Below are 22,816 nucleotides of genomic sequence, written 5' to 3' on the forward strand. Positions count from 1 at the left end.
TGCCCATGGGTGTAATGAGTACCCCTTTACTAGTGCCCATGGGTGTAATGAGTACCCCTTTACTAGTGCCCATGGGTGTAATGAGTACCCCTTTAATAGTGCCCATGGGTGTTATCAGTACCCCTTTACTAGTGCCAATGAGTGTTATGAGTACCCCTTTACTAGTGCCCATGGGTGTAATCAGTACCCCATCGCTGGTTCAGGGAGAAGTATTTGGTAACCCGTCACTGGTGCCCATGGGTGTAATTAGTACCATGGTCACTGGTGCATATATTTTATTCAGTAGCTTGTCACTGATGCCCATGGGTGTAATTAATAACCTGTCACGGGTGTCTGTGGGTGTAGTCAGTGACCTGTCACTGTAGCCCATGGGTGTAATCGATACCCTGGTCACTGGTGGTTACACATGTACCGGTAATTAGTAACTCGTTACTGGTGCCCACAGATGTGTCACTGGTTCTCATGGGTATAATTGGTACCCCAGTCACTGGTGCCTTCAGGTGTAATCAATAAGCCATCACGGGTATCCACAGGTGTAATCAGCAACCTGTCACTGGTACCTGTAGGTGCAATCAGTAACCGTTACTGGTACCCATGTCCCTGGTGCCAATGGATGTATTTGGTGCACTGATCACTGGTGCCTGCAGGTGCAATCAGTAAGCCGTCACTGGTACCCACGGGCCTATTTGATACACTGGTCACTGGTACCCTCAGGTGTAATCATCAGCCTTTTACTGATGCTCACAGGTGCAATCAGTAAGCCGTCACTGGTACCCACGGGTGTATTTGATACACTGGTACCCTCAGGTGTAATCATCAATCTGTTACTTGTGCCAGTGGGAGTAATCCGTGCCCCATCTTTGGTGTTCACTTATTTCCATGTTCTGCACCACTCCTTTCACAGCCAGAACTTTACAAACACCATGGTGCATTTGATCCTTCATGGCAGGGGCAGGTTTACAGTAACCAGTCTCCATGACCGTTATTCTATGATCAATGATGTTGAATTATTTGTCTTTTTTATGATCTTCACCACTAAGTACAATTGTTACCAATGATGGGCAGAGAATCACTGACCTGACAGCAGTTCCTTAGTTGTCTGTATACATTTTTATCTGAAATAATTGGTTTTATTTTGTTTCTTTTCAGATGAGTGGCTGCTTGTTGGAACTAAGCAAGGTCATTTGCTGCTTTATAGAGTCAAGAAAGAACAAGGTGAGTGCTCCTGTACCTGTATTCCTAATAAATCTGAAAATACAGTTCAGCGACAGGCTTATGTGACCATGTTGGATGTATTTGTAGTTTAATCTTTGCTGCGTATTGTGGTCTGTGCAGATTGTGGACAGCAGTAGTTCTGCTTGTGACTTTTACTCACAATAACTGCAGAATGAAGTTTTACCGTTTCTTTACTTTATAAGTGCACTGTAAATACTCGAACCATTCAGACTATGGTACCCCCGCCGCCTTTATTTTTATTACACTAATTCTAGATTTTCTATATTGACTGAAAGCATGAACAATCCGAGTCCTTACATCACTGCCATTGCTAGTGATTGGTGTTTAATGCCCTGCTCAGGGATTTTATGGCTATGAATGCTATATTTCCAGTACTGCTTTTTGCAAGGCAAGATTCCATCGCAGTATTTTTCTGGTGCACATGGAAGCAGCTTGCTGAAGATATCCAGAGAGAACCCATTAACCCAATCACATGATCCTACATCAAACCAACCAGTTCCCCCATACCTCCTATATGGGGCAATATGCCAATATAGAGCCATGGGTGGGAGCATATGTAGAGAGAGGAAGGTTCCTTTGCGGTTGATCTGGCTCTGGGTAAACTCTAGTAGTTAATCTGCAGGAATTCTACTATAGAATGCGTTTTGCATGGACTGTCTGAATGGAGTGTGTGAGAATAGACAACACTTAAGCATTTTATATGCACATTCCGAGGATTGGCAACAGGTCTGCAGGAAATATATATGTAGAATATGGCAGTACTAAATAATCCATTGTTCTCCCCAGCCCCTTTTTGCTGGGCGCTCCACCCGGAACTTTTCAGCAACCATCCGGCTGGTTTTGAGTGGTTACTAATAAGTTGGGTCACAATGCAGAGGCTGCCATGTCTGGGTTGAACACTTTAATCCGTATTATAAAAACAATAAACTCTGATTTAATTGATGGATCAGTGTAAATAAAATTACATTAATATTACCCATGCAAACATGGGAAGAACATAAACACTCCATACAGATGCTGTTTTGGCAGAAACCTAAGACCCCAAAGTCTTGAAGAAGGGTCCCGATTTTTGCATATTTTGTCTCTTTTAAAAGAGTTATTTTGTCTTTTAGGTTGTAACCAGTTTGAAGTAACTTTGGAGAAATCAAACAAGAACTTTGCTAAGAAAATTCAGCAGGTGAGTGTGGTAATGCACCGGTGTATATTCTGTCTGTTTGCTGTGTCCTCTTTTTACTGTTTTTAGATATTTGTCTGTTTGTGATCAGCCTAAAGCTAAACTTGATAATAAAAGTGCTGAATTTCTTTAGAAAGCAGATATCTGAGTCACTTAGCCATCGGGTATTATGACTATAGACCAGTCTTTCTCAGCTTTTTTAACACAAGGGAACCCTTGAAATAACTTTCATATCTTCAGGGAACCTCTGCTATAATTACTGTTTTACAGTTTACTGTACATTAGTGTGGTGACCAGTGGGAAGAATTCTTCCTACATTGCTGACCATTGGGATGAATGTCAACCCTACAGATCATGATGTTGATGGTGGTGTCGTGTAAACTAACATGCGAGGCACAAATTGCTCAAGGAACCCCTGAAAACCTCTGGAGGAACCCTAGGGCTCCACAGAACCCTGGTTGAGAAACACTGCTATAGTCTATAGTGGGTGACATTTTTGGCTTTTGGCTTTTTTGTGACCTCATTGGGTATATTGTTTCCCCCACTCCTGTAATGGGGAAAGATATATGAGAGACATGCAGTGTTTGATGTAGGTTACCAGTGCATTGTTTTAGTTGCCCAAGTTTTCAGGCTGTTGTTTCTGATGAGACATTTTTCTCTTCTTTTATTACTGCAAATTTACAAATCAATAATGTGTTTGTAGGTTTACTATTTGAACATAGTGGTTTTATCTCTTTCAGATTCATGTTGTTCCTCAGTTTAAGATCCTGGTCAGTTTGCTTGGTGAGTTGTAAAAGACTGGTTATGTGCACACCCTGCTAATTGGCCTTTTGTGGTATTTTAATCTTCTGTTTTCTCTTTGCACTATAGATAGCAATGTGTGTGTCCATGATTTGCTCACCTTCCAGCTTATGTCCACAATTTCAAAAGCCAAAGGTGCTTCACTACTATCATGTGACTTCCAGGTGAGAGAGCTGCTGCCCATTTCAGGAGTTCTGTGTTAAAATCATGCTTATGATTATCATGGTTATAATACCAATGAAGGTTATTCTTATGGCAGGGACGTTAGACTGTGAGCTCCTTTGAGGGACAGTTAGTGACACGACTATCGACTTTGTACAGCGCTGCGTAATATGATGGCACTTCATAAATATTTAATTTTTTTTTTTTTTAAATGCAACACCCTTTTAAAAAAAAAAGAAAAAAAAGGGTGCAGCACTGCCCCCTTAATTCTTGATTGCCTAGCCGATCGAGAATGAATGGGAGTGCAAAGCCACCCAGGATACCTACATCACGCATTCCGGGAGCCTCTTGGGGTGCTCGGGCACCTCGAGCATGTGCAGAAAGAGCCCTTTCGTCAAAAGGGGCAAAAAAAGCCAATCTCACGCATGCGCAGTGAGATCGGCAAGTTTTTTTTGCCAAACTATGTCACCCGGAAAAAGAGGAGAAGATGGCGGCGCCAGCCTGAAGACGGATACCGGGATGATGCAGGACCTAATTGAAGAAACCTCCAGACTGATCAACTGCTCTGCAGGATTGAAGGTAAGTGTATTTTTTTTGTTTTGGGCGCTTTTGTGTTTACTACCTCTTTAAAAAAATGACAATACACCCTTGTTTGTGGAACAAAGGGAAATAAATTAAGACGAAAGGTAACTTGTGCTATATTTAGCAAATATGATGAATAGTTGAAAAAAAATCAGCAAGAAAGTAATTGTTAAGGGGAGAAGGGAAAAAGTTTCTTAAAGCTAACTGGGGTAAACTAATAGTTTATAAGGAGTGAATAGGTGAAAGAAAAAAATATATTTAAAACATTCTTTACTTGCTTGGTTGTTTTACAAGCCATCTCTGGTGAATAATATTTTTATAATTTTCTATAAAAATCGCTATAAACTAGGATTTTGGAACAGATAAATTAGGAAGTATTGTCATTGCAGCCAAGTGATCCATAATAACCATGTTTGTATTTTTCTATTGTTAAAACTATTTGTCATTCTTGCAGGTCACTAAATCTGGAGAAGAGAATCTGAAGATGTGTGTGGCTGTCCGTAGAAAACTGCAACTATACTTCTGGAAAGACCGGACGTTCCACGAACTTCAGGTTACTGTGTTTTGTAGTTTGCCTTGTACAACACTATTACATTTAACACATCCTCATAATATATGGCTGCTTGACTTGGATAACACATACGGCACCTTTTCTATGTGTGTCATAATGGAGGCCATGATCATTATAATTCCTGCGTAATGTACTTGGAAGGCTCTAAGGTGGTGATTGTATTTTCTATATTTGGATGTATTTATCATGCATCAGCAAAAATCCAGGAGTAGAATGATTTCTTTTTAATTATGTGTTTGGTTAAATAGATGAATCAGTAAATTCTACCTTTTAGGGGCAACCTGTACCCTGTAGATTAACACTAGAAATATTGTTCATACATTTGCTTGTGGGCTTCAATTTACATATGTCACTGTGGCATATTTTTGTTCATGTTTTGTTCTAGTTCTGTTGTCATTCTCCACTTTATAGATTCCTGGGCCCTTTCCAGGAAGGGTGTCGCTGTGTTAGGGGTCCCTTTTTCATTAACCCTTTTTATAAACATGGGTGTGCTGTACTTTCCCAACTAGATTCTTATGGAAGGACTAAAATTTGAGGAATTTAATACCAAATTATTAGGTTATTATTGTCAAGTGATGCCAGTCACCACCTTGAAGTCAGTACTTTAGGCTGTTGGTATTATTGTGGTCACAGTAAACATAATTGACATAAAGTGAATCATGGTTTACTTCTCTTGGTTATTAAAAGATTACATGTTTAAATATATTTATTTTTTTATTTAGGGAGACTTCAGTGTTCCCGATGTTCCTAAATCCATGGCATGGTGTGAAAATTCCATCTGTGTGGGTTTCAAAAGGGATTACTATTTAATCAGAGTAAGTTGTGAGTCCAAATGCATACCTGTATCTGTGATAGAGAGCCTGCTAATTAGAGGGCTGGCCAGTGATTGTCTTTTTCTTTAATTTATTTTGTCCATCCTGCAGGTAGATGGCAAAGGCTCTATTAAGGAACTCTTTCCAACAGGCAAGCAGCTTGAACCATTGGCTGTATCACTGGGAGATGGAAAGGTTGCAGTAGGTCAGGATGATCTCACAGTTGTACTTAATGAGGAGGGAACCTGCACGCCAAAGTGTGCCTTAAATTGGACAGATATTCCAATGGCTATGGGTAAGATTTTGTCTTAATAAGAGTCAAATAAAACAAACCACTAGTAGTGTTATACACCTGGGGTACCCTGGGCAGTTTCAAGCTTTACACAGCAATGGCTTTCATAACTACAAAAAAGCCAACTTTGCATTCATGGCAAAAGTATCAAGTTTGTACGCATGAATTCCTAAAATCCCTAACCTGCTTGAATTATTCTTTCCTAGAAGTCTGCATAGAAATGGGATAAAGTTAGGGACATCATGTTGCATTGGATGTGACATATTGCACATTATTTGCACAGTGTTAGGTCAAACCTCTTCTGCATTCAGAATAGTCAAGTAAACAAATCTATAGTAAAATCTACCTCTCAGCAATGATTTAATAAGATTTCTGGAGTTAGCTAGGATTTTCTCTGTGTACAGAACACAGATAGGTAAAGATCTGAGTTCATGTCTGCCTAAATTCTTATGATAAAGGAAGAGAGATTTGCTTGAAATCTGTACAACTAATTGGTTAATTTAGGCCTGTAAACAATATTTTGAAGAACGCCAAACATTTACTCAGCATATAAGTAGGTTTTAGAAAACTTAGCAGCTTTCATCTGCAGTCCAGGAGGCTTTTAGAAGTTGGCAGTAGACTCAGCAAGCACTTCTGGGACTTCTGCAGGCTTTCCCTAGACACCATCCACCCTAAAGTAACTGTGCCATGGAGTTTTTATTCTTATTTTTTTAGTAACCATATTTCATAGAATTTGGTTATTCTTGCATCAGTTCTGAAAAGTGTAATATTATCCAAATTATTTCCTCATAACAGAGCATCAGCCTCCATATATTATTGCTGTCTTGCCAAGGTATGTGGAAGTTCGGACGTTTGAACCCCGTCTGCTAGTGCAAAGTATTGAACTTCAGCGACCCCGCTTTATTTCATCTGGAGGGTAAGCATCTATGTGATTTAACAGATATAAACTTGATGCTGCAGACATTTGTGGCCTTATTTAATATGTATTCCAGGTTCAAAGCAACAAATGTAAAGTTGGATAAACCATAGCAATCCATCCATTTCTTTTGCCAGATTCAATGGTGTAAGGTGGATTTTGATTGCTCAGAGTATGAATCTTTGCTTTCCTATGATGTTTGTTAAGTGTACCTGTACTGTCCTTACATGTCTCACATTTATCCAGAATCAGGCATCTCGGAGTACCTTAATATTCTATATAATTACTGCACACTGGTTTCTCTTTCATCAGTATAGGCTGTTCCCTGTGCTGATTCCTGGTTTGTTCTCTACACTCAGTACCTGACTCTTTTTGGCTTTGAAGTATTGAACCTTACTTTGCTATCAACCCTATTATGTTTGAGCATATGTATTTTTCACAAGGGTCTGCAGGCAGATTCAGCTTTGCTCTAATTATACAGGAAGTTGGCTTCCCTGTTGGTCTGAACTAAAATCTGTCATGCGCACAGCATTCCCCCCACATTGTTTGTCAATGCACCACTTGTCCTCCCCTCTCCATAAAACATAATGGCACTGTGTGTACAGCATTCATTCGGTCATCTGTCTCTGGAAAGAATCAGATAGTTTCCAGAGACAATCATCTGAAGACTATCTTACGTTTTGTACGGCGCTTTAAAATTGCTGGAAATGTGAGTTATTTCAACAACGTTTGTTCAACTGTCACTGGAAACAGACAGCCCAGTAGGCAATGGCAATTTATGTGTTTATATCTTTATGATAAAACCAGAACGAACATATTGCTTAACTGATAGGAAGGGAGATAAGATAAGTAGCTGCTGATATATGATTATTTATGAAATGTTTACTTGTAGTTCTTATCCTACAACTCCTTGTTTTGTCCTGTTATTGTACTTAGAGTATTCTCATCTGGTCTGTCTGCAGTGCGTTCCAGTCAGCAGAAGGATTTTCTCCTTTCTTTATGTCATACTTTAGGTTTAATTGTAGGCTATTTAAAATACTTCATTTTTCCAATTAGGTATTTTCTCTTTTAGATACAACAATGTATATGTGGCAAGTAACCACTTTGTCTGGAGATTGGTCCCAGTGACAATTGCAACGCAGATACAGCAGCTACTTCAGGATAAGCAGTTTGAGCTTGCACTGCAGCTTGCAGTAAGTATATATAGATATATAGTATATAAGAGAGTGGTATTAAAGGTTTAAAGAGGACCTGGACGCTAGAAGGTATGCCCATATAGTAAAAAAAGGGCAAGGGACTAGTCACCAGCTGATCTTTTATCTAGCACTGACTTGACAGGTTGGTGTCTTTGTAGAAGGGATCATCTTGGTTTAAGCAGGACTTGCTTGCCTGTCAAGCCTGTTCCCCAGACGGATGGTTAGAGACTGCTGAAGAAAATGATCAACAAACTGAATCGAGCAGAATCACTGCATCTTTCTGTCCTGCATAGCAAGCAGAAAAGTAAGAATATTGCAATAAGGCAATTCAACACTTTTTTAGTTAATTTCCACTTCAATCAACAATTAGAACTATGGCCAAACAATTACGATTTGGTTACCCTGTTGCAGTAAGACTGGGTTTCTTCATACCAACGGGAACATTTGAACCATTGAGTGGACATTTTATTTCTGTAGGTGGTATTACCCTTCTGTCCGTGAATTTACTTCAGTTTTTCTGCCCTTGCTGATACTGTAACTACTTAGATATTGGCACCTCTGAAAAATCTTGTCAAAGAATAGTAAAGCCTAGGGCTGTTCAAAGCTTTTTATGGTTGTTGGTACATTACTGTGTCTGCAGGATTGTTCATTTCCTATGTGAATGATATGCAAGTCCTGTTCGGTCCATCCAATACATGTACAACTTGGGGTCTAAAATATTAGCACTATAATATTATGTGCTGGTAAGACCATGGAAATCTTCCCAGCGCGTTTGAAGGAAAAAAGTTAAAACCATTAACATTACCTAAAAATGTTTTACTGAAATTCTAGTAACAAGTTATCACTGTTATAACTGCCCTGCTAGGGCTCAATTAAAGTGTAAAAAGTATTTGCAGATTTCAAAATAAATGATATTGTGTTTCTTTTTTTAAAGAGGATGAAAGATGATGCAGATGGTGAAAAGCGGCAACAGATTCATCACATCCAGAACCTCTATGCCTTTAACCTCTTTTGCCAGAAGCGCTTTGACGACTCTATGCAGGTGTTTGCCAAACTTGGCACTGGTAAGAGGCCACTTGACAACGCTGACACCTACTTTGTATTGTGTGTAGTCCTTCTTCCACTATTAATATAATCCCTTATGAGCTTGCTGCTGCTTATACCTACATTCACACGGATGCGAAAACAAGTATTGCAAGGGAATTCCATGGATTAAAGCTGAATATAGCACTAAAGCTGGTTTTGATTTTTTTTTTAAAAGGATGGTAAATTTTATCTTATTTTTTGCTTGGACTTCTGCTTTAATCCTGAAAAAGGACTTTTATTGCACAGAAAAATGTGACATCTTATACCATGCATCAGAAATGTCAGTTTGTAATTGGGTTACCCTCCATGAAACGTTTTCCATTTTGGGTTGCATTTCATAAATATGTAATTTGTTAGTCTTTGTCCCTTTATGGCAGGGACAGTGCACTGCTCTACAACAACATGCAAGCCAGGAACCATATATGTTATGTATAAGGCATAACTTTCCCCAAGATCATATAGAGAGAGAGTAAAAACCGTAATTTGTTTGGAACTACAACATAGTTTGTGTTGTAATATTTATTTTGATTACTATATGCAATGAACAGTTAATGCTTTAAATATAAATCACAGTAACACAGAGCCCAGTAACACACAAAAAATCACACAATACCCTAGATATTTGTTACTGTCATAGTTCTCTGCAACCCAAGTAGCATGGGCCACATATTACAAAGATTTTGATCTGCCTGTGTAGTGGAGTTCTCTATATATACTTTTGCAGCTGTATTGGCCTTGGACTTTCATCTCTGACTGTGCTTTTATTTGGATAATGATGTATTGAATGTTATTTGTTTTACCTGTGTATGGACCTAACATTTTGGAAGTTTGGGCGGACACTGAAATTTTAGATTTAAAAGATGCAACCACATCTGTAACTCGTCTCTTTGTGTGTCTTTTTTCCCAATTGGTATATGACATACATGACGTGTGCATGACCAAGCTATTTATTGTCAAAAATGTCTACCTAGTTTATAAGATATCTTCCTTCCTTCCTTAGGAATATAAAATGAGAAAAAAAGAAAAATATACATTACATGTTTGTTAATTCTTGTTTTGTCAGATCCAACGCATGTTATTGGGATGTATCCAGATCTGCTGCCTTCTGATTACAAAAAACAACTCCAGTACCCCAATCCTGTTCCTGTACTGTCTGGAGCAGAACTGGAGAAAGCCAACCTGGCACTCATAGATTACTTAACACAGGTGAGAAGGTTGTTTAGTTGAAGAAAAGTTGTTCTAGCATTTAAGATATGCTCCCTTAATGTAATATGTATGTGGGAAGAAATTCCACTGCCATTTTCACATTGTATGCAGTCTTTCTTTACAGTGAAAGCATAAGTTTGGGATATTTGGACAATACCATGTTGGGTCTAACACTAGGATAAAAGTTCCCTATTTACTGTCAAGAGTGTGGGTCATATGCATATGTTTTTTTAAGCCGAATAGTTTGGCATTCATCCTTAAAACTGTTTTTTGTATTGCTTTACATAAATGTTGTTTTCCTGAACTGACAGAAAAGAAGTCACCTTGTAAAGAAGCTTAATGATAGCGATCACCACTCCACCACCTCTCCACTTATGGAAGGGACTCCAACCATTAAATCAAAGAAGAAACTTCTCCAGATTATAGACACCACTTTGCTCAAATGTTACTTGCATGTAAGTCTTACAAATTAGCACAGTTCCTGCAAAATAACACTAAATGGCTATTTCTGCCTCTGTTGCACTGCTTTATTTACCACCTTTACTGTGTGTTGCATATACCTTTCTATAGTGTGTTGAGGTACCAGTGAAAACTATTGGCACCACAAAGAACTAACATGTACCACTAAAATCACGTGTTCAAAAGACCCTTAAGGTTCTAGTTAAAAAGTAGCTATATAGCCTTATCCTGGCCATACAACTGCCTTTAAAAGCAACCCTTTTGTAAAGCGCCTAGCTGTACAATTATGCATGATGCTGTTTGTCAGGGAAAGAGCCGGGTCACTTGACTGTCAGTTATGTGACACGCCTCTAAAATCTGCCTTTTAATTTTGTATGAATGAGGAATTGTTCTGCTAGTGGAAACTCTAATAAAATCTTTGTAGACAGTAGGAAAATTTTGTATAAGGTTTCTTTATTATGTGCCCTGTAATCTGGTAATGCCCTCCTGCCAAGGTATCTCATTATGTTACCTGAAATAAATGTCTAACCTAATTAAAATAATTGTCACTAATTTTGGCAAAAATTACACCTTTTCTAGCTTGAGCTACACAAAGACTTTTTCAGACTTTAAGTCCATTGTAAATGGATTTCATTTTTATTTGGATATCTTGTTAAGAAGGTAAAGAAAATAATTTAAAGTGCCATGTTTACAGGCTTTGTATATATACACTTTTATTTTTTTATGGTCAGAATAAACTAAATGTTTGTCCATAAATATGAAGCATTGCAAATAAACATGCAACCTTCTATCCACAGACCAGAGAGGGAGTCAGAGCAGTGTAGGTAATGTGCTGTAGAGTAGTAATGATGGCATTTAATTTAGGATTTTGGTAATTGTCTGTTTGTATACCTCATTCGGTCTGTCCAATTTAGTTCCTATCATAGAACAGACTTTTTCTTCTTTTACCTAGACGAATGTGGCATTGGTGGCTCCTCTTCTCCGGTTAGAGCACAATCACTGCCATGTGGAAGAAAGTGAACATGTCCTGAAAAAGGCACACAAGTACAGTGAGCTGATCATCCTTTATGAGAAGAAAGGGCTACATGAAAAAGGTGAATTTTGTGTTTTTTTTTTTGTAGCTATGACCAGAAATATATTTGTCACTTATAAGTGAGGCTGAGTTAATGCTGTGTTTCCTTCTTCAGCTCTTATGGTTCTCGTTGACCAGTCAAAGAAAGCCAACTCTCCATTAAAGGGCCATGAAAGGACAGTCCAGTACTTGCAACGGTTGGGTGAGTTGATTCTTTCTTTATAAGAGGCCCTACAAGCTAAAGTGGTTTTCTTTTACCCCGGTAGAACCATGAAGCAGGAAAATATGAGAACTTTCATTACTAGTTTGTTTTTAAAAGTGGAGGCTCAAGGGTTTAAACTGGGCTATTAAGAAATCTAATGTTAGATCTTGGTCATGGAAGAAGTTATGCCTCATACTTCTGGTCTATCCCCACTTGTCTTGCACATGTTTATATACCAAGCCTTCCCGTATACATCTACCCCTCCCTTTTCCTAACACTTATAATAATGTGTGAATACATTTCTGAAAATGACCTCATCATAGCCCATCAAACATTGTAGCTCTTCAGTGTCTTTTAGGACTGACAGTTACAAAGTAGGTGAAAGTACTTGTAGGTGGGCTATCTGATCATATACATTGGCTGCTTAGAGACTGAATATTTCATTACAATTATGTGGATAGGGCTGGCATGCCTTAGCACTATTCTGTAACTTTGCCTAATTATAAGTCTTACATTCACTACTAAAATGTGTTGTACTGGTTACATATACTCATTTAGGTGGCTTCACTTAATACCTGCAGCAACATTCTGCATTCCAAAAGCGACCAAAGTAAATATACAAATTGTCATTGCTAAATTATTTGGGTACAAGCCCTGAGGTTGTCATCCTTATCCTTGGTCACTTGATGATTTAGTGACCTAAAACAAGTATACTCTTGTAAAGTCAGAACTTCCAACCTTTATAAGTAATAAAACAAGTATGGGCATATCAGTCATGGAACATGCAAAAGTTCTGACAAGCTCCATAAAGATGGCAGAGTTCTCAGTTTTCATATGTAAATACGAACTGTAAAACTGAAGGCTTCATATGTAAATACTAACTGAAAAACTGAAGGTTTGAGGTTGGCATAGGGCTTGAATAAATATTTTACATGTGGGTACACATAATGAGAGATATACAGGTTATGCGCAGCTGAATGACTCCCCTGGTATATTGTACATAACAGTAGAGTAGAGATGCGTGCCTACATGGCAATACTGGAAACATTTTTTCCCTCTTTACATAATGTTACTTGCTGCTGTTCTCACATCTGGTTGGGCCTACTTTAATATATATATATATATATATATATATATATTTATATATATATATATATATATATATTTATATTTACTAGTTGTCTTATTAGAAAATTATTTCCCTATTTCTACAGGAGCAGAAAAGCTTTCTTTGATATTCGAATACTGTGGTTGGGTGCTGAGGGATTATCCTGAAGATGGCTTAAAGGTAAGATTCTGCATTGTTGCAAGGAAGAGCTTTGGTATTCCATAAAAATATCTGGGCTAGAAAACATCACCCTCATTCTACATGAATGAATACAAGGATGGTTTACCTGTAGGTAAGAAAAGTGCATTGTTTATTTGCTATTCTGGTCACCGATTTTTTTTGTATTCACATCACAGATCTTCACAGAAGACCTCCCAGAAGTTGAAAGTCTTCCCCGTAACCCTGTGTTGGAATTTCTTTTGGAAAACTTTAAACAGCTAGCAATTCCATACTTGGTAAGAACGAAAATTGTTTGCTAAACCAAAGTATAAATAAAGCCAAAATTTTTAGACACGTATGTCCCCATTTAAAGATTTTCCCTCTCTTCTTGTTCTGCTTCCAACTCAAAATTTTGGCTTCTCCCTATTATTCCAGGTGATGGACAAATTAGAGAAGGCAATATAATAGAGACAGCAATACAATAACTTGACTGGAGTTATGTTCCCTTACTGCTCTAATACTAAGATAAATTTGTTGGCTTTTGATTGACTTTAGTGTCTATTCACACTTCCACATTGCATTTCCAAGTCCAGTCCTTGGGATTATGTGTTTTTTAAATTCTTTTTACCTGGTAGCATGTCCTGCATCTGTGAAGGAGCCGTGTTGTCTTTAACAGGAAGTGGGTTAGAACTACAGAATACGTCACCCTTTCCTTATCTCTATTACATAGCAATTGGCTTGCCGTCCATTCCTGATCTTCTCTGATGTATGTTCACATATTTGGTGGAAATTTACAGCAGCAATTTTACATAATGTTTTATTAAACTTGATCCATCACCCATGAATGTGTTATTTTCCTCCATACTGTAGTAATAGAAGCTTTGAAGCAACGCATAATGATAGGTCTGTATATGGAATGTTGGCTACGATGAAATGGCTGTGTGATGGTGTATTTTATGTACTTCATAGGAACATATCATACTGGTATGGGAAGATCGAGGCCCTGAGTTTCACAACTATCTGATCAAGCTTTATTGTGATAAAGTGCAGACTTTAATGCAAGCAAAAGGTATGTGACCTTAGTGGAACAAATGCATAACTTCCTTCCTAAGTTGTCCACAAGGTATATCTCATTATATTGACATTTGCCTAATAAAACTCGTCATTTTGTGTTGGATAGGAAAAATATCTAATTTTGTTCCTTATGCTGCTTTCTCTATCTAAAAAGACACTGACATAAAATTTGTTAGATTCATAGAAATTGTAGAATACAGGAACAGGTCTGTATTCAGTCCAATGTGTATGACCTGTTTAAAAGGATGTTGTAGATGTATTTTCTGCGTGCAATCAGTGATTCTTTTTTTTTTGTGATTGCAGGCACTGACTTTAATGAAACAGTCATAAGTACAGTAACTGCAAACTCCGAGGATGGGGAGCTGGGAGAATATCGTGGAAAGCTGCTTAATTTCCTGGAAATCTCAAACTGTTATCAGCCTGAGAAGCTGATCAGTGACTTTCCATTTGATGGTGAGTTGGCCTAGAGTCTATGAAGCTTTACAACTGTTAGGTACTATGTGATCTTTATTTTCTAATTCTTATTTTGGTATTTAACAAAATGTTCCAAATCCATACAATGTTATAGCTGTAGGTTAAGACTGTAGTGGCAATAAATCTCTACTTACTGCTTTTTTCATTGATTTAATTTGTGTTTCAAATAACGATACTGCCAAGAATAGCTTAGTGTGTTTAATATTGCAAGAATGGACCAGAAATTCTGTATTGACAATGCAGAACAATAGGAAAACTCAAGGCTTAATCAGAATGGTCACCATGCTTAATTTTATTGTATATATAGTTTTGGTGTTATTATGACTTTATTATGTTCCTAAAATCCAGCAATTTACTAGTGGAGATAAAAATAATGTTCAAATTCCAGTTAGTCATGAACTACAGTCTGGTGAAAAAACTGCAAGGAGCTAGATATGTTTTGCAAAAGAGACCTGTATAGTTTTTTCACAATGACATTCTCCTTCCATGCCTTGCAATTTGTCTTCCATACTGTACACTCCTCCACATCTCCTCCACATCTAATTATGAAGTAGAGCTTTGTGTTGGGAAAATGTAACTCCTGGCACTCAGTTTTACAGTTAAATTGTGATTGGCCGGATAAGAACCTCATGGGACCTGATAGAAGCAGCAGGGGAGATGGTGTGTGTTGGGCAGAGGGCAAACAGAACCCCGACCTGTCACCACTGGAGGAATGGTAGCCTGACAAGTGTTTCCAATAGCGTGTCATTCTTGCAAAATAAAGCTAACTCACGAGGATGCAGAATTCGCTGTTCTAAGAAGGAGAAAAATTAAATTTTTTACCCCAATATACGGCAGCTTTCCTTCAGTTTGTTAGTGTAGACACTTGTGTGAATTTTGTTTTGAAAAAACAAGCCCATACTTTTTATAAATGTACATATTGGGGGAGAGCATTATATATCTTAACATCTCTTCTAGAGCAGTGGTTGCCAACCTTTTGGACCTCATGGACCACACATGCACAGGGAGCCGTGTGTCACTTCCCCCATAGTGACGTCATGACGCCAGAACCGCCCACTCTCCCATCACAGGTCTGAGCCTGCGATGGGAGAATGGGTGGGTTGTGTCCAGAGACAGAACCTGCCTACCGCCCTGAGCCTGAGATCCATACGGGGGACATGGCCGTGGCTCTGGCCGGTGTGCCCCCCCCCCCCAGTGGGGTTCTTCTCCAGAGCCACGGACAAAATTCTCTCACAGACCACCGGTTGGCAACCGCTGTTCTAAAAGTCCCCTAGGAGACTGTGATATGACTATAGACTTTGTAAGTGATGTGCAATATGTCAGCACTATATAAATACATAAATAAATATAACTGTATTAACTATTGATGATAATTATCCCATGTTTCACTTATATCATCACACTGTCTTACTTTTGTTATTTTGTGGAATTTTTGTAAAGGTTTGTTGGAAGAACGTGCGCTCCTTCTAGGCCGAATGGGAAAACATGAGCAGGCTTTGTTCATATATGTACACATTTTGAAGGACACCAGTATGGCAGAGCAGTGAGTATAGTAATATAGCGATTCTTTGTTTTGTTTTATTATCTGAGATTGTCTAGTGATGGGTTCACTATAAGATTCCAGGGTATATTTCCTATTGGAAATGTTTGGCTGTTTGTGTTCAGTTTGTAAACATTATAAAGTTATAATTGCACACTAGCTATAGAAAATAGGTCCTATAAATAAAACTAAAAATTACATTTTTTTTGTAATGATTTTATTATTTCTTATCACTAACTTCTTTCACAGGTATTGCCATAAACACTATGACCGTGCCAAGGAAGGCAATAAGGACGTAAGTATAATATTCTTGATTTGTATTAAGAATAGCGAAGTGTTCTCATTTCTGTCATGGCCAATTTAGAATGGTGTGGTTTATTTTATACCCAACTAGCCTCTTTGTAAAAGTTTTTCCTATGAAACCTATACAACAAACTGGGTGTGCTGCACCTTATGGGCTTTGCAAACATGGAAGATAGAAGACCATGCTATCTAAGACGGCAAGATAAAGGGTTGATAAGATGGTTGTACAAAAAGCAAGCAAATATATACATTTTATGTATATTCTACATTTTGTTACCAAATTGTACATCGAAGTTAATTTTCCTAGCACACACACACACGTGCATTGAGCCATGCTTAAGCTTTTAGAATATTCATTGTGGCAGGCAGGAGAGCCTTAGGTCTCTTCTGCAATAAAAGCCTTGCCTTATAAAGACATTTTTATTTTAGGAAGGCAAAAAGTCTTAAAGACATTGATTATGGTCCACATACGTGCTAAATTTACTAACATTCACTTTGCAAAGTAAACCATCCCTATTCCTTATGTAATTTACCCCATTATTTTACAAAACTTAAGGGATAAGTTGTGAAATGTGTTAGTAAAAAAAAAAAGTCCCTGGCCTACTATTCCATAATGTGTCATCAGATTTTATTTCCTTCTGTTACAGGTCTATTTGTCACTTATAAGGATGTACCTCTCTCCACCTGATGTCCACTGTCTGGGGCCAATAAAAATCAAACTGGGAGAACCGAAAGCAAATATTTGTGCTGCACTTTCGGTTTTAGAGCAGCATCATGCAAAACTGAACACAACCAAGGTAAGTGAAAGTTGTTGGATATATAACCCAGTCCCAGTAAAATATTTTTGATTGTGTGTACTACTTGCCATAGCCCATGTGACATTGTGTTAAGCATTGGGGGTAGATGGTGAGAGGAGTATGTAAAGTACTATGTAACATTGAAGTTCCTGTTCTACCATCTCTCTACTTCAAAGTTCAGACTGACATTGGAGGCTGAAAGCATCTTTCTTGGTCTTCCTTGTCTCAAATACCTTCATAGACTTCATGGCCCCGACACAACCTGCAGACCCCTCAGTTTAACCTATCCAGGATTTTAAAGCATTAGGGTTGACCAAGAAGCAATTGTAGTTTCCACACTCTGGTTAAAATTTTCATTCCCCCCAAACCAGGTGGTTTATTACTATGGAGTTGCAATTAAAATCCCCAAACCCCTTTGTGCAGCCTTTCACATAAATGTTGTGATTTTTAGGGTAGGTTACCGGAATCAGATCAGACCTTTCCTTTGTTTCCTGCAGTTCTTTAATAGCAAAAGTCATGGAGTAAAACTACTATGTTAGTGATATAAGTCATTTTGCTATTAGCTGCTGAAATTCCCAGTAAGCTTCTATGTTAATATATGGAAATATTTTAATGCAGGCCATAGACCTGTTACCAGCCAATACACAGATCAGAGACATCCAGATCTTCCTGGAAAAAGTATTGGAGGAGAACGCAGAGAGGAGACGCTTCAACCAAGTTCTGAAGAACCTCTTGCATGCCGAGTTCTTACGAGTAAGTAAAAAATGTTCAGAATTCTAATGATATGAGGGTTACCATATCTGTATGGTGGTTGTTTTGTTTTTTTACTAACAGGCTAAGGCTTCTCAGCAAAGAATGTTATGATAGTTGGCAGTTGTATTAATAGCCTTTAAATTTATCAATTTAAAATTTGAGTGACCTAAGCAAAAACAAAGTAGTAGAAATACGAAAGAAAAACACAAAAGGATTCATTTGAGTACTTCTTAGATAATTAGACATTGCTGTAAAAATGTAACCCCGATTTTGTTGTTAAAAAAACACTCCTGGGCCTGATTTAATAAAGGCTGGAGAAGATACACTTTCATCAGTGAACCTGGAATAGAGCTTGTCCAGGAATGAAAACATTAGCTAAAAAATAGCAAATCCATTCCAGGTGTGCTGGCTCACTCAGGTTCACATGTATCTTTTCCAGCCTTGGAAAGGTTTAATAAATCAGACCCATTGTGTCAATATCGGCAAACAATCTGTGTTTTGATGAGGGCATTTGCAGTGCAGAGATCACTATATAGGGGGGTGAGCCTAACTGTAGAAATATAAGCAATTAATCAAGTTTATGAAGACTTACAGGGGCAAACGTAGTGCTGAAGGAGATTTTGAGATGCAAGTTATAAATAATTTGGTAGGTTGGTGCCTTTTTTTTATGGTTGTACTTTGATATATTTAAAAAAGAATATTATTTTTATATAGTAGTTAATGTGCAGATCATATTTACAGGTACAGGAAGAGAAAATTTCCTATCAACAGATGAAGTGTGTAATCACAGAGGAGAAGATATGTAATGTATGCAAGAAAAAGATTGGAAACAGGTATCTAGATAACATATAAGTCTGTTACTGCTGGACCCGCTCCTTTGCCCTTTCCTCACCTCCCTAAATAATTTTTATGCTAAAGGAATTTGTGAATTGGAGAACAGCTCTGAGCCTGCTGGGACTGCTGATATCACTTCCAATATGGCAGCTCCCATCTGTCACAGGGTTTTGGATGTGTCTGATTTGGCATAGTAAACCAGTATGGCCATAGGACATTTCTAAGCATTTGTATAGCAGTAATCATTTTATTTTCATCTGGCCTGGTGGCATGTCTCAGTGGGTGGTGGTGGTAAAGATCTAGTCGGGCACAAACTCGCTTTACATTACCCTGATGAACATGTTGGCCTAAATTTTCTGTGATTACCTCATACCATCTCTGTTAGAAATAGAAAAATATTTTGGCCTGTTTGGTGACGTAGTGTAACTGGATTCAGCACATGGTTAGTAACCTGATTTAGTATTTTTTATAGGTAAATAAATCATGGTAGTGCTGGACAAACCTGGAGGCGAGTCACAGTAAGTACTCCAGGGTTTCAAGGGAGGAGACGGTCCCAGCTTAATTTGCTGATCCCAGATCACACCTATACAGGAAAGGCTAAACTAGAACATCCCTGCAGTAATTCCCAACCATTGTAGTTTGTTGTTTCTACAGCAAGGAAGTGGAATTTTCTTTATTTTTCAGATTTAGCATTGGGCAATTTAACAAATATTGGAAGCATACCTAAGCTCAACATTTTTACTTTACATAGCAGGGTTGCCTACCCTTCTATGTAAAGTAAAAATGTTTTTGGTGCTGCACCACCCCTTTAAGTCTTAATTGCTGAGACAATCAATACTTTTTGGGAGTGCAGAGCCTTCCAGGGATACCTATGTCACGCATCCTGGGAGGCTCTGGCCGCTCCTGATCCCGGGCATGCGCAGAAGGGGCATCTTTTTTACCAAGTGGAAAGGGATGCCAATCTCACGACCCCCCCACACCCCCCACCCTTTAAAGACCATCTTCAGTGTTCTTCTTGAGGTTTGGCCCTGACTTTTTTTTTTTTGTTTCCGGTACATTCAATACTATAGATTCCTCTGCAGTTCAAGGAAACATGCTACAGTTCTTCACCAACCCACGTTCCCTTGCTGCATGCTTGTTTAGGCTCAATAATTCAAATGATATTCTAGATCAACAGATCTAGGAAATCAACAGATTCAGATAGAAATGAGCAGTAGAAGCCCCCTCATTTTTCCATTGATGTGATTCCTTTACCCGTATGCACAACTTAAGAAAGGAAATGGATTAAATATTTGTCTTCTTGTTTGTAATGGGATTTTGTAATAATTTGGTAGATTCAAACCAATCCATCTTACCTGAAGCTTGTTAAGTCATGTGCCTCATTTGTGTTTTTGTTTTCCCTCCTTTATTCAGTGCCTTTGCTCGCTATCCCAGTGGTGTTGTTGTCCACTATTTCTGTGCTAAGGAAACCAGCTCTGTGGACACCTGAAGCCTGTGTAATGAGCAGTGCAGACAAAAGCATTGTCTGGACTCTGCAAGGGCTGGACGAACTGGTGTTTAGGAAGATGATCTGTACCACCAAGTTGCAAATGGAAGATGACATGTACCCACCAAGTCCCATATAGAAGAAAATCTCTAATCACCAATTTGCATATATAAGATGACCTGTACCCACCAAATCACACAAGGAAGATAATCTAAAACCACCAATTCACAGATGGAAGATAATATGAGCCCACCAAATTACACGTTGAAAATCATCTCTAATCACCAATTTGCATATATGAGATGACCTGTACCCACCAAGTCACAATGGAAAATGGTCTAAAACCACCAATTCACAGATGAAAGATGACCTGTAACCACCAACTTGTACATGGAAGATGATATGTACCCACCAAGTCACACATGAAAGGAATCACAATAAGATTTACACCCTTTATAAATGTCTCTTGACTAAACACTAGACTCTTCGCCTGAACAATTTAACCATGCAGCTAATCATTATTATATAAACTGCAAATCGCTGTGGTTGGGAGAATCTGCATAGATAAAAAGAGAAAGGTTTACCATGGTCTCGGTTAGGGAAAGATGTCAAGTTTACTTTTTATATGTTGTACAGGTTTGTTAATGTATGTAAATAGAAGTTTATAAAAATGATCTGCTAAAGACACCATATGGTACTTTGACAATCCATGGCTTGTATAATAATGTAAAAAGAAGAGTACTTACAAATTCTGGGTAACACAGTAACAGCTATATGCGTGAACATAAATACAGCTTTCAGTGTTCATTTGTCATGTGACTGATGGCCTTTTTTTGTTCTGTGCTGCTAAATTGGTGTCTGATTTTGCCACATTGAGTACAAGGAATATATCAAAGTAGAAGAATTAATTAATTCTGGTAATATTGGTAATATTGCGGGTAGATGATACATTAAGGATTTTTTAGCAAACATCAGATAGATGGAAGCTATGTTTTTACAAGCAGTGTTTGCTGCACCAGTGCTGTTCTGCCATTTTTCTCTTAGTTTCAAAGTACTTTGGAGCCTTCGGTAAACTGAGCAGGAACATCAACTCCCTACAGCTGGTAAGTATTGATGAATACAATAACTATTAAAGTAGCAATGCTAGCTGAGCTCTGTTCATGGAATAAGAAGTGCCCGGTAGATAAAGCACAGGTCTTGTGCCCTGATTTTGAGTCCACGATAACGTAAATAAAATGTGCCTTGGTGTTTTACTGTATACATCTGAATTCTGCATCTATATACAACATAAAGTGTTATAGTTTTTATTTGATATAAATATTTATATAAATCCCATACCAGCAAGGAGCTTTATTCATGGAAAGCCTTTGGATGTTACCAGTACCTCTTCAATGTTTTCTCCTCATCTGCAATCACTAAGGTCAGCAATCTTTATCCTAAATCAGTGAGCAGGGTTTTCCAGATATCCATTGGTATCCCGGCTAAAAGGATGCAACATGTCAACTAAGCTGGCTAGGTCAAAGTTTTAATTCTCTAAATAACTTATGTTTCTTGCAGGGACGTCACCTCTCTGAGTTTCTCTTGAATGGGCTCACTTTATATTTATCTTCAAGATGCAGCTGCGCCCTTTAAGTGACTTATTCTGAGTAATTGTTACTTTAATATTGGGGTTAGGACTTGGCTAAACCTTTTTTTTCATTATTACTTCACACCTTAATTGAGAAGCTACTCTTTTAGATCAGTGTGTGGTTCATCAGAAATTACCCGGCTACCATACTGTTGAGATGACTTTGGTTGCTGTGTTGTCAGTTGAGAAGCTTACTAATGATCGGAGTTAATGAAAACTCCATGATATGGAGGGGAAATACCTATGCAGGGGAAAGCATCATCTAATTTGATGAAAGGGGTCCATTGATCCTTGTTTTCACATATTGTTCAAGTTAAATTGTAATGTGAATCTTTGGTGAAATAAAATAAATGTCAAAATAATATAGTGACCCTACAGAAGAAACATTACATGTAAATGAATATAAATTCCCTGCCAAAGTATTCAAAATTCTGATTCACTGTAATTTGAATCAGAAAGTTTAATTCCCAGAATCATTCCAGGATTACCATTTTAACAGAAAGAAAGTTTATTACCTTGCTTGACGAGGATTTATGTTTTTTTTTTTTTTATTAATTTTCTATTTGTTTGCAAAACATCAAAAACATTATTGATGTATGGAGATATATAAGATTTATATTATTATTTTACTGATTACACATGCTATTAACTGTTTAAATAGAATATTAAGTATGGTGCCTTGTATTGCTAACTGTAAATTTCAATGTATGTACATATTTCACTTGTATAGATTGTAATATTAATGATGCCTACAATACAAACTGTTATATTTATAATAAAACACTCTACAATACATTATTTTAGTAAAGGGGGCAGTGAGAGGACATTATGATATTATATTATGTGTTTTACCAGATTAAACAGCAGAATTTCAGGAGAGTATTAATGTTATAT

At 37.8% G+C, this 22,816-nt stretch overlaps 1 protein-coding gene across 1 annotated transcript in view; it reads left to right on the top strand.

Annotated features, from left to right (window-relative positions):
* The window catches only part of VPS39 (VPS39 subunit of HOPS complex), a 23,926-nt gene extending 1,209 nt beyond the window's left edge, over positions 1 to 22,717 (top strand). The window contains exons 2-25 of the mRNA XM_072428547.1: positions 1,150 to 1,215; positions 2,349 to 2,413; positions 3,151 to 3,193; positions 3,281 to 3,375; positions 4,410 to 4,508; positions 5,249 to 5,341; positions 5,450 to 5,633; positions 6,426 to 6,546; positions 7,619 to 7,739; positions 8,677 to 8,806; positions 9,892 to 10,034; positions 10,346 to 10,489; positions 11,446 to 11,587; positions 11,681 to 11,767; positions 12,982 to 13,055; positions 13,232 to 13,330; positions 14,004 to 14,103; positions 14,412 to 14,561; positions 16,023 to 16,125; positions 16,372 to 16,417; positions 17,073 to 17,222; positions 17,841 to 17,975; positions 18,717 to 18,808; positions 20,223 to 22,717. Coding sequence (XP_072284648.1) covers positions 1,150 to 1,215; positions 2,349 to 2,413; positions 3,151 to 3,193; positions 3,281 to 3,375; positions 4,410 to 4,508; positions 5,249 to 5,341; positions 5,450 to 5,633; positions 6,426 to 6,546; positions 7,619 to 7,739; positions 8,677 to 8,806; positions 9,892 to 10,034; positions 10,346 to 10,489; positions 11,446 to 11,587; positions 11,681 to 11,767; positions 12,982 to 13,055; positions 13,232 to 13,330; positions 14,004 to 14,103; positions 14,412 to 14,561; positions 16,023 to 16,125; positions 16,372 to 16,417; positions 17,073 to 17,222; positions 17,841 to 17,975; positions 18,717 to 18,808; positions 20,223 to 20,298 — 2,558 coding nt within the window. The 3' untranslated portion in view covers positions 20,299 to 22,717. The remainder of the gene's footprint in view (positions 1 to 1,149; positions 1,216 to 2,348; positions 2,414 to 3,150; positions 3,194 to 3,280; positions 3,376 to 4,409; positions 4,509 to 5,248; positions 5,342 to 5,449; positions 5,634 to 6,425; positions 6,547 to 7,618; positions 7,740 to 8,676; positions 8,807 to 9,891; positions 10,035 to 10,345; positions 10,490 to 11,445; positions 11,588 to 11,680; positions 11,768 to 12,981; positions 13,056 to 13,231; positions 13,331 to 14,003; positions 14,104 to 14,411; positions 14,562 to 16,022; positions 16,126 to 16,371; positions 16,418 to 17,072; positions 17,223 to 17,840; positions 17,976 to 18,716; positions 18,809 to 20,222) is intronic.
* The last annotated feature ends 99 nt before the right edge of the window (positions 22,718 to 22,816 follow it).

Source organism: Pyxicephalus adspersus, chromosome 12 (genome assembly GCF_032062135.1).
Source record: "Pyxicephalus adspersus chromosome 12, UCB_Pads_2.0, whole genome shotgun sequence".
NCBI classification, from domain to species: domain Eukaryota; kingdom Metazoa; phylum Chordata; class Amphibia; order Anura; family Pyxicephalidae; genus Pyxicephalus; species Pyxicephalus adspersus.